Below are 26,679 nucleotides of genomic sequence, written 5' to 3'. Positions count from 1 at the left end.
TCCTACTATAATAAAACAATATTAATTAATCTAAGATGACTCTCTTATACTATTATTATAAGATAAATCATAATCATGTTTTATTTTTGTAGAAAAGTTATTTGACCATATTTATGTTAATCTTCTTATGTTTCTTCTTTTAATTGGTTAACATTTAAGAACATGTATTATTAACACGTGGATTTCACCGAAAAGAATGTTAATTATACATGATAATGCAGCACTTATTTGACAAAAAGTACAAAACCTATTTATTTTAGCATAGAAAAAAACAAAAGCAACATTTAATTACTTTCATCCCGTCCCATTTGTATTTATTTAGTTAGGTATTTTGATAAATAAGAGACTTAATTATATTTTGAAAAAAGTGTTATTTTTCATTAATTAAGTTAATTAATATGAAAATGGCATGTAACCTAAGAAAGTTAAACAAATACAAGTCTTGTTATAAATTAAAAATAGTTTTTATTAAAATATTTTATTTTATTTTGAAAAAAACTCAATATAAAAGACTAAAACAACATGTAGTGTTCTTTTAGGACAGAGCGTGGGTTGGAACTTGGAAGTACTGGTTTCTTTCAATTATTCACAACTTGTAATTTTATTTTATTATTTGATTATGATTTTTGCAATTAAATGAATCAAATAAATAGATTTTATCACTTCATGAAAAAATAAATCCTCAAGATATTTTATAGACTGTCTTTTTAAAGATTAATATTTCACTAAACATATATTAAGTTAGCCCAACAATATGGTAATCTAATAATGATAAAAATAATAATAATAATAATTAAGATAACATTTCTTTTATATTTTTCCTTTAAATTATCATTTTATAAGAAAATTAATAACATTTTTAAAAAAAATCACTAAAAAATAAAAATTCATGATATTGCATAAATAAGTTTTTATGTTTTATTATTTAATTAATAAGTCACAAAAAAAAAATAACAATTAAATAAATATGAGTGATAAAGAGATTAAATTTGGGAGAATGGATGAAAGAGAGAATGATGTTCACTATATCACTGGTTGAAAAAATGATAAATGGTAAGGAAAGAGAGTAGATAAAGAAATTTTGTTATTTTTTCGATCAATTCCATCATTCACTCCCCCATTTCTTCTCCCAAATTCTCTCTACCAATCATTTTTCTTAAATAAAATATAATAATAATAAACAAACCAAGACTCTCACAAAATGTAATGCTAAATTTATAACCTTGTATATTCAATCAAACTTGCGGGACTCATAAGATAATTTTAAACTTTACCTTAAGCTTAAGCTTGATGGAAAAAAAAGTATTGGAATGACTCCAACTCCAAATAAACATTTTTTTAAAAAGAAAGATAAAAATAAATAAACAATTTGAATTCTTATTAAAACCACTATGTTAGTTAAAAAATGAATGAAGAGTATTAATTTTTGAAGTTAAATGGCAAACAAAGTTCCATTCAAAGATCCCCATAAGTTGGTACTTCAACTTGTGAATATAAATAAAACTGAAAAACTAATATTATGATATTTTAAGTTGGAAGAATCTTGTATACAAAAACAAATATTTTATGTTGCACATTGCTCCCTACAAAGCAATATCATGCTTAAACTTACAAATTGAATACATTAGAATAATTAATTGACTCAAAGATTTTCAAGAAGAACATAAAGATCTCCACACGAATCCACAGGTTTTCCGGATCTAATATCCGACATCGTCATGATATTGACATTGTGAATAATTTTCAACTGCCTACTTTCGTTGTTAAAAGTTCTCCAATTTCTTTCCAACCAGATAACCTTTTGCATGTCCTCAAAAATTTAAAGTATCTACCAGAAAATTATAGGGATAAAGACTCATCTTCTAAGTCTCGCATTTTTAGTCGCCCCAATTCATGCCTCCCAATAGCCACTAACGGTTTCCGGCATAACCCATTGTATTCCAATCAAATTTCAAAAAAAGACTTCATATATACTTGCAAAAACATGACAATGTAAAAGTATATAAGAAAATGTCTCGACCTTTTCGTAACAATACGACAACGACTCACAATAATCAAATATTTTTTCATACATTTATCGTTAGTAAAAATTCCGTTGTGAATAACACTCCAACCAAAAAAGGAGATCTTGGTAGACATTTTAGACTCTCATAAATTTTCTCAACAAAAATCAATCGGGCTAATCTTATTGAACAAAGTGTAACAATGTCCCACATGAAAGTTTTTCAGATCACGGCACCTCATAGAATCCCGAGAAGATGGGTTTAACCCCTTATCTCTAACCATGAACAAAAGTCTATCATTGGACATGCTTTAATCATTGTTCAATCTTCTTCTATATTTGATACGGTTACCAGAACCACTAGATCGAATGTCAAACATATATTTGACCGATTAATCTCTACAAATAAAAATAGAAGCAAGCTCGGGAAAAACCTTTATCAAACATTTACCACCACACCAAGTGTCGTCCCAAAAACTAATCGAACTTTCATCATCCACAATAAAATCGAATGCTCCCGTTAGACTTTCCACATGGCATAAATACCATCCCAAATGTTTCATCCTACGGGTTTATAAGATTTTTTAGTGAATCAACCAGACTTATCCTGACCATATCCCCGCAAAAATAATAGGTAGATCCCAAATATTTGTCACCTCCACAAGCTTATTGAAAAAATCAGACTTAAGGCTATAAAGCATAGGTCTGTACACTGTAGAAAACATTCAACGAAAATTATCCACAAGGTTACGAAACTGAATACTAACCAAAAATCGACCTATATTAACGTCAATTTTTTCAAATAAATCTTCATTCCAAGTTACCAAAATCTCACATGATGCTCCCGACATAATTAAGAGCCTTCCAACCACACAATCTCCAATTACATAGGTCACGAATAATCTTTTGATTCATATGTTGTATCTTAGTCTTGCTAAAACAATAAATACCATAACTCAAAAATGCTAACCAAAGACTTTATCTTTTTGCGCTTTGCACTATCGTTAATCTCACAGACATTTCACGCCACAATTTTTCCAATCATTAAGATAAATTAATTAGAATAAGCTCTATTAGGCTTTGAAACACATTTTTCATCAATAATATTACATCAGACAAAACAAACTTCTTCATTTCACTTCGAAGATAACAATATGGAAATGGGGGAATCTCACGAATCTCCGACCAAACCTCATTCTCACACCTCAAAACTTCTTGCACTGAAGATCTATTCTCATTCAAAATAATATTATGAGCTGAGAATTCTACGCAAACCTCCTACTCGACATCATACTCAGGATCAGACTCAACGGTTTCTTCCTCAAAATCTCATGAATGACCATAGTTGGCTCGCCAATAAGATAAAAGAATTTGTTTGGGGTGACATTAGTCGTACTAGAAAAGGGGACTATGGTCCATTATATATTTAGAGTTATAATGAAATTATGTTTTAACGAACAAATATTATTAAATTTTTTAATATATAAATAATTAAATTTATTTTTGAACATTATTTTTTTAATTAATATCCCAATAAAACATTAAAAAATATATTTTTAAACAAATTTAATATTTTTTCCAAAACCCAGATCCAAATCCACGGATCTGTACGTTTCCAAATTTGGTTAAGTGCAGTACTTGAAAAGGAAAGGAATTTCTTAGATGAATTGTTTGAAGAAAAAAGCAACCATATATGATGGTTTTGAAAAATCAAAATGTATTATAATTAGGTGAAGGAATTGATAAATTTGAAATAAGACAATTTTTTCCTCAACAAATGATCTACTAAGTTGACAATTTTATTTTTCAAGAAAAACAATTTTACAAATATAGGTAAAACACAATTAGAGATGATGCCATTAATATTGAAGTAGGATTCACACCAATCTTTCTGCATTTCTCCCATGTATTGTTGTAACACCTTAATAATAACATTGGGTCAATTAAAATTATAAAATCATAAAAATATTAAACTATAATAACAATATAAAATAAAGTTAAAAATCTTTACATTTATGGTTCACCAAATACTAGTAAAAAATAAAATAAAAGTATTTATGTTATTTAGAATATTATGATATATATATAATTGCGACGTATTCCTTCTTCTTACCTATTTTTGTTGGTTTGTTATATCGCTCCTTTCCAAAAGTAAGTGACCAAGTTAAACAACTAATAAATGGAATTTAAATCTACAAAAAAAAAAATAAGGAAATTGTGGTTGTCTTGCTTGTATAAATAGTCTTAGTAAGGAAACTAGTGGTATAGATGAAATTAATTCAACTTCAAACATCATTTTCAATGAATTTGGTGGTGGGTAATTTGTCTACTCTTTTATAAAAGAGACTAATTTATAATTAATGAATATACTAGAATCTCATCCAAATTTCTATTCATACATGCTTTGATCAGCTGTCTATTAATTGATCAAACATCAATTAATGTTACTTTTATTTCATTTGATTTAATAGTAACATGTATATATCATAATAATTAATTGTATAATAGTTCAACATGTAGTTTGTTTTAGTTTAATATAATTAAAATATCATGCATTGCACATGTCACCTAACCTATAAAATATTAAAAATAAATTAAAATAGAGTTTGAACAAAAATGCTCGCAAATTCCGATGTTCGAATTGGGAGCTTAATACGTTAAGCACCGGATTTTTAACCACTCAACGTGACTTTATTCAAATTCAGGTTGTTTAGAAAATAATGATTGATATTAATTTTGAAGAGGTGTATTTTTAAAAAAATATTTAAAGAATATTAATATATAATTATGAAATAAATTTTATTTTTTAAAAATAGATACATAGTATTTTAATATTTAAGTTTATGTAAAAATAGACTCTATTAAGACTCTATATATCTCAATTTTTTTTTTTGTAAAGTTTGTTCATATAATTATTTTGTTTATGTTTTATTGTTAATCTCAAATGAAATTAATATCATTAACTTAAGAGACCAAAATGTCACGAGTTCGATTCCATCTGAAAACGCTTTGAATTGAAGCGAGAATATGATTGTGGGGTGTCAGGTTAATTATCCTTAATTCAAAAAAAAAATATCTCATTGGATTTCAGGTGTGTTTGATGACAGAGTGAACACTTGTACTGTATTGTTATATTTATACAACTACCATTTATATTATATTGCATTGACCTTTTTAAAAAATATTAAAAATTATGTCTCCATAATCATAACATTTACTTTGATCTTAATGCATTTTAAGTGATGATCGAATAAATAAAGTTTCATTACTTTTAAATATATATATATATATATAAATAAATTAAAATAATAATAAATACTAAAACATATCGGACTCAAAACAGAATTGTATGAAATTCCCCACATATTTAATTATGTGGGATATGACCAGTGAGTATGTGACACTTAGATCATAACTTTTTGGTATATAAAATTAATATTCAACTAATCAAAATCATAGAGTGTCATGCGTGATACATTGTTTATTCTAGATTCTCCTTATATAGGCCTCATTCAATTTGTATTATTTGAATAATCTTCAAATAACTAATAATTAGTTCACTTATTTATTAGTTAATCAAATTAAATAAATTTATAAAGAATTAATTAGAAATTTCCACACATAATAGAGAATTGTGATATGAGATGAAAGATTGGCTAAGATTGAATCGATAAGCTGGTGATGGAGATTGTGCCTTGTCATGAGCACCTAAAGGTGGTCCCTTTTCTCTTCTCCCCTTTTGGGTCTTTTCTCTACACCTTGATTCTTGCAGTAACGGCCACATCTGTCCCCTTTTCACAAAATAAGAAAATTAAAATACTATCACTCTCAAAATGGAAATATTTTTATTATTAATAATACTTACTTGAAATTTATTTTATAAAAAAATTGGAAGAAAATATTTTACTATGTTTGAAAATAATTTATCTATTTTCATTGTTATGGTTAATGTTGAAATAATCTATTAGAGAGTATCCAATTTTAGAGTAAGCAAAAGCAACAGATGCAAATTTGTTTGAATTTATAAATATCTTCATGTGACAAACTTATAACTTTGAATATATAAGTTATTATGTTATGTCCTCTCTTCTTGTTTAGTGATAAAAAAAATATGAATATCCCTTTTTAGGAAATTTTGGATTCAAATTCGTCAGCTCTCTTAGTGTTTATATAGAATAATTTATCTTGTTTTTGGTGAGAATCGAATCCGTAATCTTTTAAGTCGATTAATTTTTTTTTCCTCATAGAACTACACTGATATGATTTATTTGTTTTTTCATACTAATTAGACTACTAAAAAAAATAATGTGAAAGATGATATTATATAATTAAATTATCGGTGTATATATTATAAAATATAATTGAGTTCAAATAAAAAAATAATAACTTAAATAAGATAATAAAATATAAAATATGTTATTATGATGGTTCATTTAACTTCTTCTTTTTTATATAAAATAAAAATATCAACATATATTTAAAAAATAACATTAAATTTATAGTAGAGTTTGTGTATTCTATTTAAATTGTTCTTACCTCTTATCCTCACACATATATATTTGAACTAGTGTTTAATCTCTTACCCATATATATATATATATATATATATATATATATATATATTATGTTTTAACTTTACTTATTTACCCTCATTCCAAATTAACAAATCAATGGGAATGTGATACCAATAATTTAAGCATTAATATATATAATTAAAAATAATTAATTTTATAATTTAGTTTGCTTAGACATCATGTATATTAATTTATAAAAATAGTTAAGCATGAAATAAAGTTCAGTTTGGATAATATAAACAATGTTATTAAATTTATGAATAAATTGACCCTAAAGTGAGGTCAGATAGATAGTCTTTTAGGATCACTTTCCTCTCATTTATTTAAATAAACTAATCAATTTTAGTTAATTATTAAATTTCTAGTTATTGTAGTGCTCATAATCTTCATAATATCATTATTTATTATTTATTCTAAAATGTTGGTGGTGCAGATCAGGGAATTATTTATTTTTCTTAAATATTTATAAGTTGGATAATTGAATTGGGCAATTTTTTTTTCTTCATGTCATTATTTAATGTTGCGTGTTTAAACAATTATTATCATTTTGAATATACATGTACCATTTAAAAATATACAATATTATTATATATTTTTATAAAAAAAAAATAGCAAGTTAAACAAAAATAAAATAAAAATTAAGAACCCTCAAATTTTGGGATGGTAATATATATATATATATATATATATATATATATATATATATATATATATATATATATATATATATATATATATAATCTTATTTAAATTAAAAGAATAACAATATAATTGAAAAAAATAATAATATTCTTAAATTATCCATTATAGTATAAATAAATAAACACAAGATCGGACTTAATACAAATTAATGTGTACATAACTTTATCAATAATCTTTTTATTAAATCATTCAAATTATTAATATATATATTATTCTTTATAATATTAACAATATTATTATTTTGATCAACTAACTCTTAGTTAATTATTTGAATAAAGAACATAACTAATAAAATTTAGATTGAGGTACTCTTGAATTATATATAGTTTTACTATCACCACAATTATTAATATTATTGAGTAACTTTTATTGTGCATTTTTTAATTTAAATTTACATGAAATTATTCAATATATATTTTAAAAATATTAGTATATTAAAAATGATAAAAATTAGTTAGTATATTAAAAATGATAAAAATTAGTTTAAATAATTCAATAAAAAATAAAGAAAAAAAAATCGAGTTCTTAGGTACTTAAGAATAACAATTAACTCTCCGACCACTTCATATACCTCATTTAACAAATCTCATAAAATATAAATAATTATATTATAAATGATACGTGATGATTATTTTTGTTTTTGTTTCAAACAATCATAATTTTAAAAATAATAATAATAATTAAATTCTCCAAGAGATAATTATAAATAAATTTACAATATAGATTTATTTATTTATTTGAAAATATCAAGAATAAGAAGATAATTACTCTGTAAGGGCAGAAACTGCCAACAAATCTGTCTGTTAAATCTGAACCCTTCCTTTCTTATCACTCTCACAAACTCAACCTTCATCTCTCTCAATCTCTCGCGCTTTACTCCCTTCCCTCCGTATCCAGAGCTTGAATTTGAACTTCATCAATGGCGAACTCTTCTTCATTATCCTCCTCCATCTAAAGATAACGAAGATTTCCTCATAAAGCATTGAATACTCGTCTCCATCATATCTCCACTTCGCACCGACTTCGAACTTCTTCTTCAATCTCGTAAGTTATCTTCATCTAATTCATCTAGGTTTTTCTATAATCTAATTGCTCGATAATCAATTGATTGTTCTGTATCTGACAACTATCTATCGTAAACGAAATCGAGATTCGAATAAGTAATAACCGCTTTTGTATTGAGAGAACAGAGTCTGACGAGATTTGCTGATTTAAGCTGAAAATGGCGCCGAAAAACAATCATCGCGGTAAGACGAAAGGAGATAAGAAGAAGAAAGAAGAGAAAGGTATGTTTATATGCTATAAATTTCATCTAATTTCAATCTGTTGAATCTTTGAATCTCTGATAATCTATATATATTAGCTAATTTGAATACGGATGATGAATTTATACGCAGTTCTTCCTGTCGTCGTAGATATCAGAGTTAACCTACCAGATGAAAGCCATGTTATTCTCAAGGTATGGATTTCTTCTCTAATGGCGGAATTTCCATTCCACCGGTAAACTAATTTCTATACAGGTCCTTCTATTTACTAGTCCAAGCCATTCTAGCCCTTTCTTATTCAATTATATTCAAATTCTTCGTACGTATTTCTTGGTTGATGATTTGAGTGACGTAAAAGATGATAAGAAAATGAAATAACTTTAAACCGAACTTGACGTATATTTTGAAATGTGTGGTTTTTAATAAATACGTTTTTGTTAAAGATAAACGTATTTGATTGCGTAATTGAGATTTACACGACAAATATTGATACACGTCTATATTATTTTAATATTTTGGTTAATGATTTAATTGACGTAAAATATGATAAATAAGTGAAATAACTTTAAACCGAATTAGACGTATATTTTTAAATGTCAAAATGGTTTTTAATAAAGACGTTTTTGATAAAGATAAGCGTATTTGATTGGATAATTGAGATTTACACGACAAATATTGATACACGTCTATACTTTTATTTATATTGAAAATACGAAAATGATTTTATTTTGTCTTTGTATGAATTATTGACTGTTATTCTAACGATGGAAGACAAAATTGTAATCTTAAATATAGGGAATATCAACGGACAGGATTATTGATGTTCGAAGACTGCTGGCTGTGAATGCAATAACTTGCAATATCACCAATTTTTCCTTATCTCATGAGGTAGTAGTAATTTTTAATTGTATTATAAATATAAGGGTCTTTTTGATATTTTTATAGGAAGAGGATAATGGTTATTTTTATCTTTTTTTTTTTACTTTTTAACTTTTGATTTTTTTGGTAATTTTGTTTGACTAGGTAAGAGGGTCTCGGTTAAAAGATACCGTTGATGTTGCCGCTCTCAAGCCTTGCCTCCTCACTCTAGTGGAAGGTAATTTTTTTTAATTTTTTTGGGTTAATTAGTGAAATACTCTTAAGTTATTTAAAAAATAATTATTTTGATAAAAAAAATTAAGATTTTTTAATATAATAATAAAATAAAAAATATTTTAATTAATAAAAGTGATTTGATAAATAAAAAAAAAAGGTAAAATTAGGTTAGATTATATTGTCAAATAATTCTAACCTTATCTTAGTTTGAATAGATTTATAATAATAAATTAAAAGGTTTTAAAAATATATTATGTTTGATTATTATTAAATTTGAAAGTATTCCTTATGTAGGTGTTGCATTTAATTTTAAGTATTTTTTTATTATTATTTATCATTTTCTTATGTATTCTAATTTTTTAAAATCATAATAATATTATACTAGTTGTTTAATAATTTTAAGATAAATTAAATTAATATAAATATTAGAAACCTGATTTTCAAAAAAAAAATATAAGATATAATATAATTAAATATTTATTTAAATTTGGATTTAGATTTAAAAATATATTTTAAATAAGATAATACATATGGATAAATTTTTTTCTAGAAGACTCTTTTTATAATACATAATATTTTTTTAAAATGATCAATTTAATAAAAAGAGTTAAAGTACTATAATAAAAGTACAATAATAAAAGTAAAAAAAAAATTATAAATTAAATATATTAGAATAATTAATTAATTATGAAAATCTTCCTTTATATATAATATTAAATATTAATTATTTTTTAAAAAAACGATATATTAAATTAATGTATTATTAAATTAATTTAATTTAAATTAATAACACTTAATAGAAAATGTAATTTGTAATTTTTTATATTTATAAATTTATAATAACAAAAATATGTAAATATAATTAGAGTGTACTAAATTAAAATTTTGAATTAATTATTAAAATTTTATTATTTTATGTTATATTTTTAAATTAATTAAATTTTACGATTTAAATTTATAAATTATTTAAATTATATAATTTTATGGAAATAAAATGAAATTTATTTATAATTTTAAAAATAAAATATTATTTATTTAAATAAATTGACATAACTGTCATTTTTTTTAGTCTTTTTTTTAAATTAATAATTAACTATATATATATAAATAATAATATAACTAATATTTTATTTTTAATTGAGAACGATATTTAATAAAGTCAAGATTTTGAGTTACTTGATTAGATTAGCGCCTGATCTTATACAGTCGTTACATTTCATCTGTCCTTTCTCATTTGTGCCATCTCTCTCTCTCTCTCTGTGATTCTTCAAGCAGAAGACTACGATGAAGAGAGCGCCAAAATCCATATCAGGCGCTTGTTGGACATTGTTGCTTGCACGACGAGCTTCGGTACGTCTCTCATCAAGGATACGAAGAGCGAAAACGGTAAAAATGTGCGGGCTGCTCAGGATACAAAGACCTCCAAGAAGTCCGGCAAGTCTCTGGCGAATGGTAAGGAGATCTCTCCGCCACCATCTCCACAGCCGCAAGAGAAGGATTTATCGCAGGTTGAAGTTGAAGGAGAGATGATTAATCCATGTCCTAGGCTTGGAAGCTTTTACGAGTTCTTTTCTCTTTCTCATCTCACTCCTCCACTTCAATGTAATTCATCTTCTTTTTTTACTTGAGATGTTCATCTGTTAGAATCTGCAGTTGTTTAACGTATTAAATTTGCAGTTATCAGGAAATCAACGAGGCAGTTAACTGACGAGATCTCATTGGATGATCATCTTTTTTCTGTTGAAGTATGAAATTTCATATTATTTTATGTTCTGTTTAAATTTTTAGTTTGTTTTAGACTGGAATGCTTACGATAGTATTTTCTGTATTGACAGGTGAAACTTTGCAATGGAAAAATGACCTTTATAGAGGTTTGCGGAAAAGGATTTTACAGTATTGGGAAACAGAGGATTTTATGTCATAACCTTGTTGATTTATTAAGGCAGCTTAGTAGAGCTTTTGATAATGTAAGTAAACTGACTTTTCTTATGTCTTTATCCATTTTTCATTCTTTTACATGTGGTTGTTCTAAAAATAGATGATTGTTCATGCTACCGAAAGAATTCCATCATAAGGGGGTGCTAGCTCATTATATTGTTCCCTTTTGCAAATTTTGTTTCTATTGGTGATTTTTATCATGTTTCATCTCTCTGAATCCTGACTCATAACTCCTTTGATGAATCAACTATCTCTCTAACCATGTAAGGTATTTTACATATTTCCAGGCCTATGATGATCTCATGAAAGCTTTTTCTGAACGTAACAAGGTACATTCATTAAGTTGAACGGAACTATTAAGCAATACTTGAATTCTTAACATATTCAGTGAACTTTTATGCTATTCTTAACCACATAGTGTTAATTCATAGTTTTAATATACCCATTGTGCCTTATGCAGTTTGGTAATCTTCCTTATGGATTCAGAGCCAACACATGGCTCATCCCTCCAGTTGCTGCGTTGTCACCATCAGGTTTTCCTCAGCTCCCTGTGGAGGATGAGACATGGGGAGGAAATGGTGGTGGCTTAGGAAGAGATGGGAAAAGTGATTTACTTCCATGGTCAAAGGAGTTTTTGTCTCTTGCATCTATGCCTTGCAAATCATCTGAGGAAAGGCAGATCCGAGACAGGAAAGCTTTCCTTCTTCACAGTTTATTTGTGGATGTTGCCATTTTCAAAGCAATCTCAGCTGTGCAGTATGTGATGGAGAAACCAGAATCAATCCATTCTAATGGAAACAACATATTCGTTTACAGTCAGAAAGTTGGGGATCTAACTATAACTGTCTTTAAAGATTCTGCTAATGCTAGCAATAAAGTGGACACTAAGATGGATGGAATTCTAGCTACTCAATTAGATCAAAAGAGTTTGGTCGAAAGAAACCTTCTGAAGGGAATCACAGCCGATGAAAATACAGCTGCTCATGTAAGGCATATCTCAAATTTTTTTTTTTTTATTTTGTGACTAACCAGTGACATTATTTAAACTGACTGTAAAATGGTACATAATTTAAAATGATTGAAGAGAACTCTATTACAGAACTTGGTGATTGAAGAACTGTATATTGTGATGCAGGATCTTGCTACTCTTGGTTTTCTCAATTTAAGATACTGCGGATACATTGCAGTTGTAAAAGTGGAAGGGAGAGACATTGTGGAAGTAGATTCTTCATTACCAAGCTTGGAATTTTTTGATCAGCTTGAAGGGGGGGCTAATGCTCTCAATATTAACAGGTTTCCTCTAGACTATACCATGGGCATTTCTGTCTTGTGTCATTAAAGCACGGACACATAGTATTTGTGATCAGCTTATATTCAATTGTTTAACATTGCCTTTCTGTTCACATGCTAGATATCCAACCTGAAAATAGCTTCAATCTAATTTATTTATTTTTGCTAAGATCTTCGTTATACTTGGAGTATGACAGGATGCTTTGAATAATAACAACCACTTATCATCCCCAGATGTATGAAACACTTCTGTTTAATTTTTTAGTTGTCACTTTTTCATTTTTCTTTAATATTCAATTAGCTTTAAACATGACATTATGAGCTATTTGGAGTGTTTTAGGAAGTCTTTTCTGTGTCTACCGCAGTGTTTGTACCTAGTCAATTTGCAGATTAATATAGTAAGAATGTCCAGGGAACCTTTTATCCTGACTCCCAAATTTTGTGGCTTATATTAAGAATTTCTGTTTCAGTTTAAGATTCCTTCTTCACAAGGGTGCATCTTTAGACTCCACAAAAGTAGTTGCATCTTCTCAAACTTTGGAAGAAGTAGAACTTGGATCTTCTCAAGCTTTTGTGGAAAGATTGCTGGAAGATAGTATTGCTAAACTTCAGCAAGAGGAGCCTGAAGATGATCCCTTTATCAGATGGGAACTTGGAGCTTGCTGGGTACAACACTTGCAAGATCAAAAGAACACAGAGAAGGATAAAAAAGCATCTGCTGAAAAGCCTAAAAATGAGATGAGGGTTGAGGGTCTCCGGACTTCCCTGAAATCCCTTAAGAACAGCAAAAAGAATCCTATTGTAACTAATATAAAGTCTGAGAAATTAGATGGGGACATTGTCAATGGGGAGAATGAAGATTCTGCAACATTTCTATTAAAGTCTCAACTTGAGTCCCATGAAAATGAGCACGTTCTTAGGAGCTTGTTGTCAGATGCAGCTTTTACTCGTCTAAAAGAATCAGACACTGGACTTCACAGCAAGGTACTTTCAAACGGAATGAGAATTGTATCTTTTCCATTGGCTAAAGTTAGTCCTTACTAGAAAATATTATTCATAAGCTAATGTAACCATCTTCTTGTTGTTGATAGTCTATTCAAGAGTTGATTGAATTGTCTCAGAAGTATTACAATGAAGTTGCTCTTCCTAAACTGGTAAAGAGTGTATATTCTTGATTTTTCATCTCAATGGTAGTGTATAAAAGTTTGTTGGTTGAATTTTCCAGTATTTGCATCTGACAGGTTGCAGATTTTGGTTCATTGGAGCTCTCACCTGTTGATGGTCGTACTTTGACAGATTTCATGCATACAAGAGGGCTTAGGATGCGTTCTCTAGGACAAGTGGTAAGTGAAGTTGGATGATGAGCACTGTATTTCTATTCTCTCTTTTATTTTGTGTTCTTCCACATATGGTTAAGAACTGGTCTCGTTTGGTAACTTGGTCATTAAAACCCATCTAATACCTTATTACAACTTTCTGGTGTTTCATCATTATAATAGTCTATGCTGAATTGCTAACACGTTGAATGAGCCTCACGTGTAAGCAATAGGGAATAACATTGAGCTTGTAGTTGTGTTTTTTTGGTTGTTATTGTACACCTGTTGTTCTTTTTTTCTACGATCTTGCATACAAATGTGAAATTTGATGCGACTATAAATAAGAAGAGTGTTTCTTCTGTCTTCATACATCCTTTCTCAACTAGTTAGCTATTTTCTGATGCAGTATTGTAATCTGTACCCATTGCTCATTCCTAAAATATTTGCACATTGTGAGCTGAAAGCTGTCATCGAAAAATCACACTGACTATGGGGTTTAAGGCAGTTTTTTCTCCAAGGATTACATAGTTGATAGGAGTTCATTAATCATGTAATGCAAATCTTAAAGAAGAGTACTATATTCTTCTTGATTTCCCGTAACAGTTTTCAAACATTCTTGGTTTGCTGACTTGAACAATATTCTTGGCTTAGTTTATTGTATTGATTTAGCTAAGACGTTACATAAATATAATCACCATTAGTTGAAGTAATTGTATATTCGTGTGTTCGTTACCTCTTGGATGTTTGTTGATGAATGAATAAATTAATTTTCCCTGAGCAGGTTAAACTTTCGGAAAAGTTGTCGCATGTGCAATCTCTCTGTATCCATGAGATGATAGTGCGAGCTTTTAAGCATGTCGTCCAGGCAGTGATTGCTTCTTTGGATGATAAGAAGTATACAGCTGCCTCAATTGCAGCCACGCTGAATCTGATTCTAGGTGTTCCTGGCAGTGAGAAACCAAATGAAACTTATAATGTGCATCCACTTGTGTGGAGATGGCTGAATGTTTTCTTAAAAAAGCGATACCAATGGGATCTTAGCAGCTCAAACTACAAAGATGTGCGTAAATTTGCTATTCTGCGTGGATTGTGCCACAAGGTATGGATTCAACAAAAATGAGAATAAGCTTTTTCATGTCATATATAAACCTCCCTTTATATGCTGCATTATCAACACTCCTTTAGATATATCTACTTTTCACATTTTAATTATCTGTCAATACCTTATAGAATGTTTTGTATCTAGTTGTGGTTACTTATGAAAAGCTATAGCCAAGACCTTGTACAATGTGAAATGGTGATTAATATAGCATGTAAAAATCTCTAGTCTCCATGAGGATAACACATCTATAATATTTCCAGAGTGTTATTCAAGATAATGACAAGGCAAAAGGATTCTTTTACATTATCTGCAAAAGACTTTTGTATTTTGTTCATGAATGATGCCACATAAATCTTTGTCTCATTCTTTAGGTGGGCATTGAGCTGGTTCCCAGAGACTATGATATGGATTCCCCTAACCCATTCCGGAAGATTGACATTGTCAGTTTGGTGCCAGTGCATAAGGTGATAACCTACATTATTACTCATGTATCTTTGATTCTATTTCTCATTGTTTTTTCATGATATTTGATTCTCTTTTACTATTTTCTTCCTAGTGTATAAACCTCATAAATTTCTTACACTATTGTTTTCCCAATTCCAGCAAGCAGCATGCTCATCAGCAGATGGAAGACAACTCCTGGAATCATCAAAAACAGCATTAGACAAAGGGAAACTTGAAGATGCAGTCAGTTATGGGACAAAGGTGCTCTACTAGCTATATTATGATATCAATTAGTTAATCTTTTCTGTGAATCATTGGTTATTTTGGATGCTAAAAATGCTGTATTACATCTTTTCCAGGCTCTAGCCAAACTGGTAGCAGTTTGTGGTCCCTATCATCGAATGACAGCAGGAGCTTATAGCCTTCTTGCCGTAGTTCTCTACCACACAGGAGACTTCAATCAGGTCATCAGTTCATTGTTAATTTGCTTTGATATCTTTGAAATAACATGAAGAACTTGTGACTTCACAAAATTCTTTACGAGCATGTGTGATGTGGTTTATTTGAAAATTTTCAAATAAACCACTATCCCATCATCATCATTTTTTTTCTTTAATTTATGAAGCTAGCACAAACCGCCATAGTCGTCATGCCCGTACTTCAACTTAAGGCCCCTGTCATCATCATTTTATTCTATCTAATCAATCAAATCATCAACTAAAATATCAAAAAATATTATAGTGTAATTTGGTAAAAAGCATAAATAAACTGTTTCCAATAATAAATTACATCAAACAAGATTTTTTACAATAAACTAGTTTTTTTTTTTCAAATAACCCTAGATCACACAAGGCCTACCTCATTTCATCTATCTTGTTAAATTGTATAATTGAGCATTCTACTTGAAGAAATACTTCCTTTGTAATCTATTCTATTTCTGGCATCTTCATTTCTGACAAATGTTATTTGTGTAAATTTCAGGCCACAATATATCAGCAAAAAGCTTTGGATATCAACGAGAGAGAATTGGGGCTTGATCATCCAGATACAATGAAGAGCTACGGAGATCTTGCTGTATTCTATTACAGACTTCAGCACACAGAGCTTGCTCTCAAGTATGTTCCAGTTCTTGTCTTGATATAGCATTTCAGATGATATGCTTAAGAGATTGTGTATAATCTGCAATACACATCATAATAACATTTCAGTTGATTGTTCTTAGTCTAATAAAACATGTAATTCCCATATGCTTGTCATGATAAGCCACGATAATTTTCTTTAAAATTAGGATCATCTTTGTTTCTAATATGTGGAAAAAATGATGCTTCTTTGTGCAGATATGTGAAGCGTGCACTCTATCTTCTACACCTCACTTGTGGTCCATCACATCCAAACACTGCTGCAACATATATCAATGTGGCAATGATGGAGGAAGGTCTGGGAAATGTGCATATTGCACTCAGATATCTTCACAAGGCCTTAAAATGTAACCAGAGATTACTTGGACCAGACCATATTCAGGTTCCTTCTCTACAACTAGCTGATTTTAATTTGACAATGTGTAGTTTTCGGTTGATTGGTGACTTAAGACACTTGTTTATATGATAGTTCCTCATAAGTGTCTGCCTTAATAATCCTTTTGATAATTTCACAAATTAATTCATAGATGCAAAATTGTACTAAGTTCATTGGATCTATCATAAAGGTAGAATCCATTGTTGAAGGACTTGTCTTCCCTGCAATAATCTGTGAATGAAGCAGTGAACATGAGTGAAGGATAATACTTTTATTTTTTAAGTAAAAAGGGCTACTAAAACAACTTTATTTGTGTGTAAAATAATTGAATACCATGATTAATTAAGTTTATCATTACAACCTTTGTCCCACTTCAAGTTTTAATTAGGGATGCTCATACCCATGATTGCATATTTTTCCTAAATAAATAGAAGGAAAATACTCATGTTGGGTAGCACTAAAAGTCTTGAACTAAAAGGCTAAGGTCTCAGGTTCGATTATCATTGAATGCACCTCTACTGAAGTGAGGGGTGGAATTCTTTGCTAGCCTTTTCAAGTGGAAAAAAATATGATTAAAAAAAGAGAGGATATATGCATGATGTCATAAAAAAATTATTCATAGCATATCATACTTCATCTCTGAATGACCATTTTATTAAGTATTTTTTATCTTGCTGACCTTGCAATAAAATAAAATGGCATGGAAATTTCTTGTTGAATATCTGAAAATGGCATGAAACAAAAAAAAAATGTTATGTTTTTCAGATATCACAATCATCTAGGTGTAGATAACGATCTAAAAAGATAATTCTCATAATGATTTTTATACCAAATAAAAAAAATACACAAATTGGATCATGATCTAAAACAAATATGTAGAAAATTATTCAAAAACAATCTTATAGAAAATGAAAAAAAAATGAATTTCAATCTCATTTCGATGATTTTCCAATGGGTCGTAATCATAACAAAACAACAGTTTCCAAATATCTCACTCTTAGCTAGGAACAACATTTCCTCTAGCCATCTTTTTTTTCCTATGGTTCTTTGTTCTAGGAACAAGAAAATGATGACCATAACTTACTTGAATGCTGTAGTTAGAAGGCCCTTTACTTTGCATAACGTCTTGAGTATGCATTATAGACACTTGAAACACCTTTGGCTTCGGCAGAAATTAACATTACTGGAACTTTAAAGTTCATTCATGAGGATGAATCATCCATCTAATATCTTTGAGATTTAAACTTTTTTGTTTATCTATTTGCAGACAGCTGCAAGTTATCATGCCATTGCAATTGCCCTCTCATTGATGGAAGCTTACCCTTTGAGTGTCCAGCATGAGCAGACAACCTTGCAAATTCTGCGAACCAAGCTTGGCCCAGATGACCTACGTACACAGGTACTCTTTTCTTTTCTTTTCCTATCCAAATATCACTTTACGCGATCAGTTGTATCTTGCTCTAAATAGAAATTAGAATTATGTCACGGGCCTATATAGGTCAATTTGACATGGAAATTGAAGAATTTGAATCTATTAGAGCTTGTCAATAAAATTCATTCAAGCCACATTTACTATCACTGAGCCTATACTCCATTTCATTTTTATTTTTTGATTTATATCTTTTTATATATTTAAGCTTCTATTGATAAATCGAGTCTTACAGGACAATTGAGTATATCTTATTTTGTGAATTTAAGCTTCTTTTTTTCTTCTTACGTCCCAGATTACTTGTTTAACATAAGATTAGTTGTGCAGGATGCAGCAGCTTGGCTCGAGTACTTTGAATCCAAGGCTTATGAACAGCAAGAAGCTGCCCGAAATGGTACAAGGAAACCTGATGCATCTATAGCCAGCAAAGGCCACTTAAGGTCAGTATTTTCTCAGATAACATTGAGGCCTTGTTTTATGTGAGTTATTTGAGATTAATTTCAAATAACCCACACTCTAATCAACAATCTACTCATCATTCAAATTACTAACACAAATACCAAAATTCCCTTTATCCAAATAACTTCCGTTTTCAAATAACCCAAGATCAAACAAGGCCTGGAACTTTTGGACTAGATTATATATCTTTAAAGCTGTAATAATGTAATATTTACTTTCATAAGATAATCAAGTACATGTTATTTTTATAATCTTAATCAGCTGCTTCACAAATGACCTCACTTTATGTGTCTTTGCAGTGTCTCAGATTTGCTTGACTACATTAATCCTAGCGATGATGTCAAAGGAACAGATTCTGTTTCTGTTAGAAAGAAAAGTTATGCTAATAAGGTATGAATTTCTAATTCCATGGTCTCGAATTGTATATAACCTCAAGAATGAACCATAACTTATCACTTAATCTAAATATTAAGCTAGAAAATATGGCTTAATTCGATAGATGTTATGAATGCCTTATACAAAAGACAACTTAACGCTTGTAAATTACTCAAATTATGTTACAACAAGGATAAAATAGTCTTTTAAGTACTTTTTGAATATTAGTTCCACATTTTATCAAATTCAATATACATTTTGTTTATTCATCATTGATTTTTCACACTTATATATAATTCAGTAAGGTATTCAACATTTTTTAATTGCAGGTGAAAGGGAAGTCTTTCCAAAACTTAAGCTTCACAGGTACAGAAAGATCTCCCAAAGATGATTCAGATGAAGAGAAACAAATACTTTTGTCAGAAGATAACACAAATTCATCCAGTAGCAGCCTGTTGCCCGCTGTTGAGTCGTCTAATGAAGAAACAAACCCACCCGAAGCTATTCAGACTCTCCTAGACGAGAATAATCTAAGTCAAGATGATTTTCCTGAAATTGAATCATCACCAGCAGCAGAAGGAGAAGATGATTGGCAGCCAGTACAAAGAACAAGATATATAGCCTCATATGGAAGAAGAATAAAACAAAGAAGGAGAATATATAGCTATCAGAAAAAAGAAACAGGAATCGAATCCGATTATATTAAACTGAAGAAGAACAACTACCAAATCTTCAGGAGATCAGCTTCAGGAAACCAAAACGAGACAAACCCAACCAACAAATACAGTCGACGGTTCGTCAAAGCAGTTACTTACAGAGTGAAGTCCGTTCCTTCTTCAACCGCCGCCACCACCACCACCACCAAAGAAATAGAAAAAGAAAAAGAAACTGCTCCATCTGTTTCCACTACTGAAATATCGCAAAAACGTTCAATAATCAGCCTGGGTAAATCTCCTTCCTACAAGGAAGTAGCATTGGCTCCACCCGGAACTATTTCTATGCTCCATGTGATAGAGTCTTCTCCAGATATCGATAACAAAGAGGAGGTTATAGCTGAAACCATCGAAGAAAAGGAAACAATTGAATTGATCATGGAAGATGCTCACGAGGATTCTAAAGAAGAAGAAATCGAACCTGTCACTGTTTGTCTGCATGACGAGAATAAACCACCTTCATCATCAGAAGAAGAAGAGATTCAGCAAATCGTTACATCGGAAGGTGCTGCAGAATCAAAGGAAATACTGGGAAAGAAACTGTCAGCATCTGCAGCTCCGTTCAATCCATCTGCAGTTATTGTTTCACGTGGACCCACATCACTTCCGATGAACATATCCGTTCCAATTGGCCCATGGCCAATGAACATGTCTCTTCACCCAGGCCCACCAATTTGCTCGTCACCTCTTCACCACCACCACCTCCACCCGTATCCTTCTCCTCCACAAACTCCGAACATGATTCATCAACTTCCATTCCTATACCCTTCTTCATTCACTCAACCGCAATCAGTAGTTCCAAACACTAGTTTTCCTATGAACACAACTCCTTTCCACCCAAACCATTTCGCATGGCAAGAGTACGTTCACAACAATAACAACAACAACAACATGGTTTGGCCAGGCTGCCATAGGATGGAGCCAATGATTTCACCAACTAAACCTGAGGGAGGACTAGTAGTAGTAGAGAATGGTGGGAGTGATCAAGAATCTAAGGTAATTATTGTATCGGATAACGAAGAAGAGAATGGTAAGAATAATAATAATGTTGAGGAACGACGTAAAGTTGATGATGGGGAGAAGACGCTTAATATATTGATAAAGGGGAGGAGAAACAGGAAACAAACACTTAGAATGCCGATAAGTTTGCTGAAGAGAACTTATAGTTCGCAGGCGTTTAAAGTCGTGTATAGTAGAGTTGTTCGAGAGAGTGAAGCTCTTAACTCTGCTAGCTGTTGAGATTTTGAAAAGATCATATAACAACATCACATACAACAGTGGATTGAATAAGTATTTTGGAGATGATCAATGACTCTTCTATCAAATATGGAGGAGGTAAGTTTTTTTTTATTGTTTTTTTTTTTGTAAGTTTTTAATAGTAGTAATTATTGCATATATTAATGTTTAAAGAAATTATTTTGCAGCTGCTTTCCTGATAAGGTGGAAGAAAAGTGTCCCTGTGTGTTGTTCTTTATACCAGGTAAATACCTTTCCTAATCATTTTTTTTAATCTGCTTATTTATGAAATGGAATATAAGCCTACAAAAATATTTACAATAGATACATTTTTCAGTCTAGACTCTACAGCCAACACCTGACCAATCAAAACACAAAAACGAAAACTCTTTGAGATGATGAAGCAAGACCCTAACTGCTAGGGTTAGGGTTGAGATACATTCTTGAGACAAAATAGATAGAAATTACCAAAATATTTAACTAACTTTCTACTTAATAAAACATAACCATTATTTTCATGACCCTATAGTTATGACTTCTACTTCTACATAAGGAGTTTTAAGTGAGAGTCGAACCTGTGATATTTGGTGTCTTAGAAATCACTCTTGATAAAACATAACCATTACTTTCATGACTCCAATTTAAGGCGTTTTAAGTGATAGTCGAACCCGTTACCTTTGGTCTCTTAAAAATCACCACCACCGTTACTAGTTTATTACTAATTTCAACCCTTCATAACTGAATTTTTAGTATTAATTTTTTTCTTATTTTACCCGAAATGATCTATCTAGGGGAAAGTAAAAACTACAACAAATATATTAGATAACTTCTAGTTAAGACTCCTAGTAGATGAGAACTCAAGTTTTTACCCTCAAACCATTTAAAAGAAAAGACGGTATAACATAAAAACTAATATCCAAAAAATCATGAATTCAAGTTGACACCCAAACCATACTTCTTTAATAACATCATAATCATTAAACAAACAAAATCATACAAGATATATTCCTTTCTTCTTCTTGATTCAAATATTATATATTCTCAAATTGCAGACTGGAGAAACAGACGATATTTTATCTAAGTTGATGGATTTTGAAGCTTCCAAGGTTTTGACATATTTTGTTCCTCTTTTTTACTTATTTTTTTTTTGTTTCCATTAGACATTACCCCTGTTTTTGAATTTTTCAGCACTTGAACTATCTACCTCTCTTACAAAATTCTAATTATTATTCACCACCAAAAACCGAAAGCACAAAATGAAATCGTAATCATTTACATTATTTACTTTTAGAAAGTAAAATGATCAGGAGGAATTGGTTTAGAAGAATTGATTTGGAAATCTGAATTGTTCTTCTGATTCTGATCCCTCCTTTTAATTCTCAAGAAAACTTCCAAAACAATGGTGGCTATAAGAAGTGTGGAAAGTAGAAAACCATAGCCACCTTTCCATCCATTTCCTGCATTTGCAATGTTTATACCCAATATTATGTTTATGTTTGCAAGTAGAATTGCTATTCTTCCAAACCAATGATGATACCAATTCCAGTATTTTCTTTTCTTACTCTCCTTTTCGGGTCGTAAGAAAAACGCCAATATCTGCAACAACGACACAAATATATTTTGATTACGCAATTCATGATGAGATACTGGGTTATCTAAAAGACTGACCTGAAGAATACTTAGGACAAGGACGAAGATACCAATTCCTCTATGAGCCGGAAAACTTGCATGCATTCTGTTGTAAAGTGATAGTCCAACTACAGCAGCAGCAAGGCCTATAATAAAACCTGTAAACTGAATCCCAATATGAAGATAATACCAAAGAGGATCATGATGTCTAAAATATCTCGCAGCTATTGCTCCCCAAGGAAGTATCAAACCCCATCCTATTATACCCAATGATCCATGTGTCTTTCGTGTCTCGCCCGCACTATCCCGTGCAACCGAAACTGAACCTGAAGCGAAGTCAAAGATGATGGCGGTTTTATCATCGTGATGATACAGATGCTTGTGTTTGGCAGTGGGGTATCGACTACCAAACGCCAATAGTATATACTGACGAGACAAAGTAGAATTAAACTTCAACTGAAATCCCATATACAATGTGGCTCCGCGAAGGGCAACAACTGTAGGAACGTTGTCTGATAATGGAAGGTTACCCTTGTCTGGTATAACCTCTCTTTGTCGAAAACCCTTTAAGTGATATTGCTTAATATGAGCTATTCCTTCTTTGTTAATCCATCCTACCATAGCACTTGAATTAAGCATTTTTCCATTGCTTGAGAATCCCATTCCTACCCATCCCATTGTATACACAGCTGATAATACAACTGTTAAGACATGATCTTTGCTCTGAGAATACTGCACCAGTTATTGTAAAAAAATAAGTTCAAATATATTCGACCCTACTATCTCGATTATATACACAATTGATGTATCAGATATTTGGTCGGTTTGAAAATTGTTTAAATATCAACCCTGTATATCTAATAATTCATATTAGATACTTTAAAACTAATTAAACAAATTCGTTAGGATCAGATTAGTTCGGTTACTTGAATATACCTTATATCCTACCCTAATATATCAGATATTTTATATCAAAACCCTATATTTGGCCTTATAAGATAATGGTTTGAATGTTCATCCTTATTTAATTTTCTGGAGCTAGCACGATCCTACAATCATGGCCATACACTTCAACTTAGAGCGTTTTTAATGAGAATTCAACCTTAGACGTTTGATCTTTTGATCAAACACTTTCAAGTTGTGCTACTCCTCCAAGTGAAAACATATACTTTCCGAATTATGATTTGTATAATAAACCGTGATAACAACCAATGTTGGTAATGACTGATGATGATTCAATTGTCACGAAATTCGATCATTAGGAGACCTTTTTTCCAAGCTGTATATAAGGTTAAGGGCCTTAAAGCATAATATGAAAATAATTAGAAGATGTGAACAAGTGGATCAATCAACAATAAGAGAGAAAAATGATATGAACATGGAGGAAGAACATGTTCCAAACTTGTTTACAATCTATATATGGTCAAGGCAAAATATGAAAACAGATCATCTTAACTCTGCTGCTTAAACAAACAATCAGAAGATATGAACAAGTTGTGGATCAATCAACAATATGAGAGAAAAATGATGTGAATCTGGAGGAAGAACGTGTTCCAAACTTGTTTACAATCTATCTATGGTTTAAGGCAAAATATGAAAACAGATCATCTTAACTCTGCTTAAACAATCAGAAGATATGAACAAGCATTGGATCAATCAATCAATCAACAATAAGAGAGAAAAACGATAAGAACCTGGAGAACGAACGTATTCCAAACCGGTTTACACTCCATATCCTTAACACCGCCATAAGGAAGAGGCAGAAACGACGATAGATCTACATTGCAACGTCCTGCAACAGCGGTTACATCCACATCTAATTCCTCAGTCGCCGCCAAAATTATTGAAGGACGCCACGAAACCACAAGAAAGCATAACGATACCGCGAATCGGAAGAAAGAAAGGCGTCGCCTAGATCTCGAATCGACCTCCATTGAGAAGAAAAGGAAGAATGGCGAAGGTTTTGTAATGGTGGAAGGTGAGCACAGTGCATATCCATTTCTTCAGAGGGAGGATTGTATGATTGACGATAGGCTGGTGAAGACGATGATGACGATAGTGACGGTGGTTGAAGGTAGCCGGTAATCATCATCATCATCGTTCCCGCCAAACCCTTTGACAGTTTCTCTCAACTACTCTCTCCTCAGTACTTTATTCCGTTCTATGATAGTGAAAAAGAAGAGAAGTAGTTTAGAGTGAAACTATTTATTTATAATTATATTTAATCTATTATATTTTAAAAGAGTTTAATTTTATAAATCAAAAATATTTATAATATCTTATTATCATTCATAATTAATCTGTTTTAAATTAAATTTAAAATAAATAATTATATAAAATTAAGTATAATAATTCTTTTAAACAATTTTTTTTATTAAATAAATAAATTAAAAATCAAGAAATGATAAATTTAGGGAAGCAAATTCGACCTGGTCTATCAAGTTGTCTCACGCAAGACTATTAAAATCTCGAGTTTACTCTTAAAATTTTATAATTTTACGATTTTACATTATGTTAACGAGTCTGAGTTTAAGTAACTCTTAAATAAGTAAACTCTTATGATTTTAAATTTATGATATAATAAAATTTTACGATTTTACGAGTTTATAAATAATTTTACGATTTAATATGATTTTACTATTAAAAAATAAATTTGTATTTAAAAATTAAAAAATAAAGTTATTATTTATTTAAATAAATTAATTAATATAATTAATTTTGTAACTATAATTTTTTATAGTGTTATTTACTTATTATTATTTTTTAATTAATTTTATATTAAAATATATAATTTTTTAGATTAATTAAATATAAAACACTTAATTATATATATAAATAATAATAATATATAACTATTATTTTTTTAAATTAAACTCTTACGATTGTAAGATTTCATGTAAACTCTAAATTTTACGAGTTTACAACTAGATAACGATTTTACATAAATTCTCGATTTTGACTGTCTTGGCTTTACGTTAAAATTTTTTAAAGAATAATATATAAAAAACGGACTTCAAACGTGATATTTTTAAAAAATTTATTTTTGTATACCATCACATTAATTTATATATTTTGGATCATTAGTTTGATTATTTATATAGATCTTATGTTTAAATGAACTTTTATATAAAAATTTTAAAATTAGATTGAAAGGAACGTTTTGATCAATTTAAATGGGAGTTTGAAATTTGGTTAGACATATAGATTATTGTAGTTTTTATATATGTTTTAGAATTAGAGAAGGAAATTATAAATTAAATTGAAAAAAGTTTTAAAAAAAAAATTAATGGGTTAAATTTTGTTCTTTGGTAAGTTCAACTCAGATCTAACATTTTAACTCGGATCCTAAAATTCTAATTTCTGTATATACAATATTTTTATTTAATATGTAAATAGAAACATTTCATTTGTTGCCTTCATGAACCCTTTCAAATAGAAAAGAAAATTCTTGTTAATTTATGGAATATGTTTACCTTCTAGAAGGATTAATGTCAGCCAACTAAATTAGGGTTTACTTTAAATGATTAATCTACCATCTCTTACCATCACAAACCTTTTTGCTTTTTTTCTTTTTTTCGTCTTTCATTGCAAGATA

General features: G+C 29.8%; 2 protein-coding genes across 3 annotated transcripts; one reads left to right on the top strand and one right to left on the bottom strand.

Annotated features, from left to right (window-relative positions):
• Positions 1–8,107: 8,107 nt before the first annotated feature.
• LOC124941642 (protein REDUCED CHLOROPLAST COVERAGE 1) lies at positions 8,108–22,659 on the top strand. Of its 2 annotated transcripts, XM_047481986.1 has the most exons (26): positions 8,108–8,322; positions 8,469–8,564; positions 8,676–8,737; positions 9,339–9,431; positions 9,567–9,639; positions 10,914–11,240; positions 11,316–11,383; positions 11,474–11,605; positions 11,864–11,905; positions 12,037–12,561; positions 12,712–12,869; positions 13,337–13,850; positions 13,958–14,020; positions 14,108–14,209; positions 14,964–15,281; positions 15,656–15,748; positions 15,888–15,989; positions 16,088–16,192; positions 16,710–16,843; positions 17,066–17,249; positions 18,511–18,642; positions 19,000–19,112; positions 19,431–19,521; positions 19,836–21,554; positions 21,644–21,699; positions 22,508–22,659. In XM_047481986.1, exons 2-24 carry the CDS (start codon positions 8,501–8,503, stop codon positions 21,456–21,458), a joined length of 5,118 nt encoding a protein of 1,705 aa, XP_047337942.1. In that variant the 5' UTR covers positions 8,108–8,322; positions 8,469–8,500; the 3' UTR covers positions 21,459–21,554; positions 21,644–21,699; positions 22,508–22,659. The 2 variants fall into 2 exon arrangements, with proteins under 2 accessions (XP_047337942.1, XP_047337943.1); XM_047481987.1 differs by lacking the exon at positions 8,108–8,322 and having other exon boundaries at positions 8,400–8,564.
• On the bottom strand, positions 22,433–25,214 carry LOC124941644 (cytochrome b561 and DOMON domain-containing protein At3g61750-like). The gene is made up of 3 exons (XM_047481989.1): positions 24,779–25,214; positions 23,124–23,816; positions 22,433–23,051 (listed from the first exon to the last, which is right to left on the bottom strand). Exons 1-3 carry the CDS (start codon positions 25,016–25,018, stop codon positions 22,743–22,745), a joined length of 1,242 nt encoding a protein of 413 aa, XP_047337945.1. The 5' UTR covers positions 25,019–25,214; the 3' UTR covers positions 22,433–22,742.
• Between the last annotated feature and the right edge of the window lie 1,465 nt (positions 25,215–26,679).

The sequence above is a fragment of the Impatiens glandulifera genome, chromosome 6 (assembly GCF_907164915.1).
Source record: "Impatiens glandulifera chromosome 6, dImpGla2.1, whole genome shotgun sequence".
Classification (NCBI taxonomy): Eukaryota; Viridiplantae; Streptophyta; class Magnoliopsida; order Ericales; family Balsaminaceae; genus Impatiens; species Impatiens glandulifera.
This window is presented reverse-complemented; position numbering and strand designations above follow the sequence as displayed.

Bases quoted from the DNA above. Each gene is read 5' to 3' on its own strand.
- LOC124941642 (XM_047481986.1), top strand. From the start codon at position 8,501: ATGGCGCCGAAAAACAATCATCGCGGTAAGACGAAAGGAGATAAGAAG. The intron at 11,384-11,473 runs GTATGAAATTTC...CTGTATTGACAG, and splicing joins ATCATCTTTTTTCTGTTGAA to GTGAAACTTTGCAATGGAAA. The intron at 19,113-19,430 runs GTCAGTATTTTC...GTGTCTTTGCAG, and splicing joins GCCAGCAAAGGCCACTTAAG to TGTCTCAGATTTGCTTGACT.
- LOC124941644 (XM_047481989.1), bottom strand. From the start codon at position 25,018: ATGGAGGTCGATTCGAGATCTAGGCGACGCCTTTCTTTCTTCCGATTC. The intron at 23,817-24,778 runs GTTCTTATCGTT...TAACTGGTGCAG, and splicing joins GGAATACGTTCGTTCTCCAG to TATTCTCAGAGCAAAGATCA. The intron at 23,052-23,123 runs GTCAGTCTTTTA...TCGTTGTTGCAG, and splicing joins TTGTCCTAAGTATTCTTCAG to ATATTGGCGTTTTTCTTACG.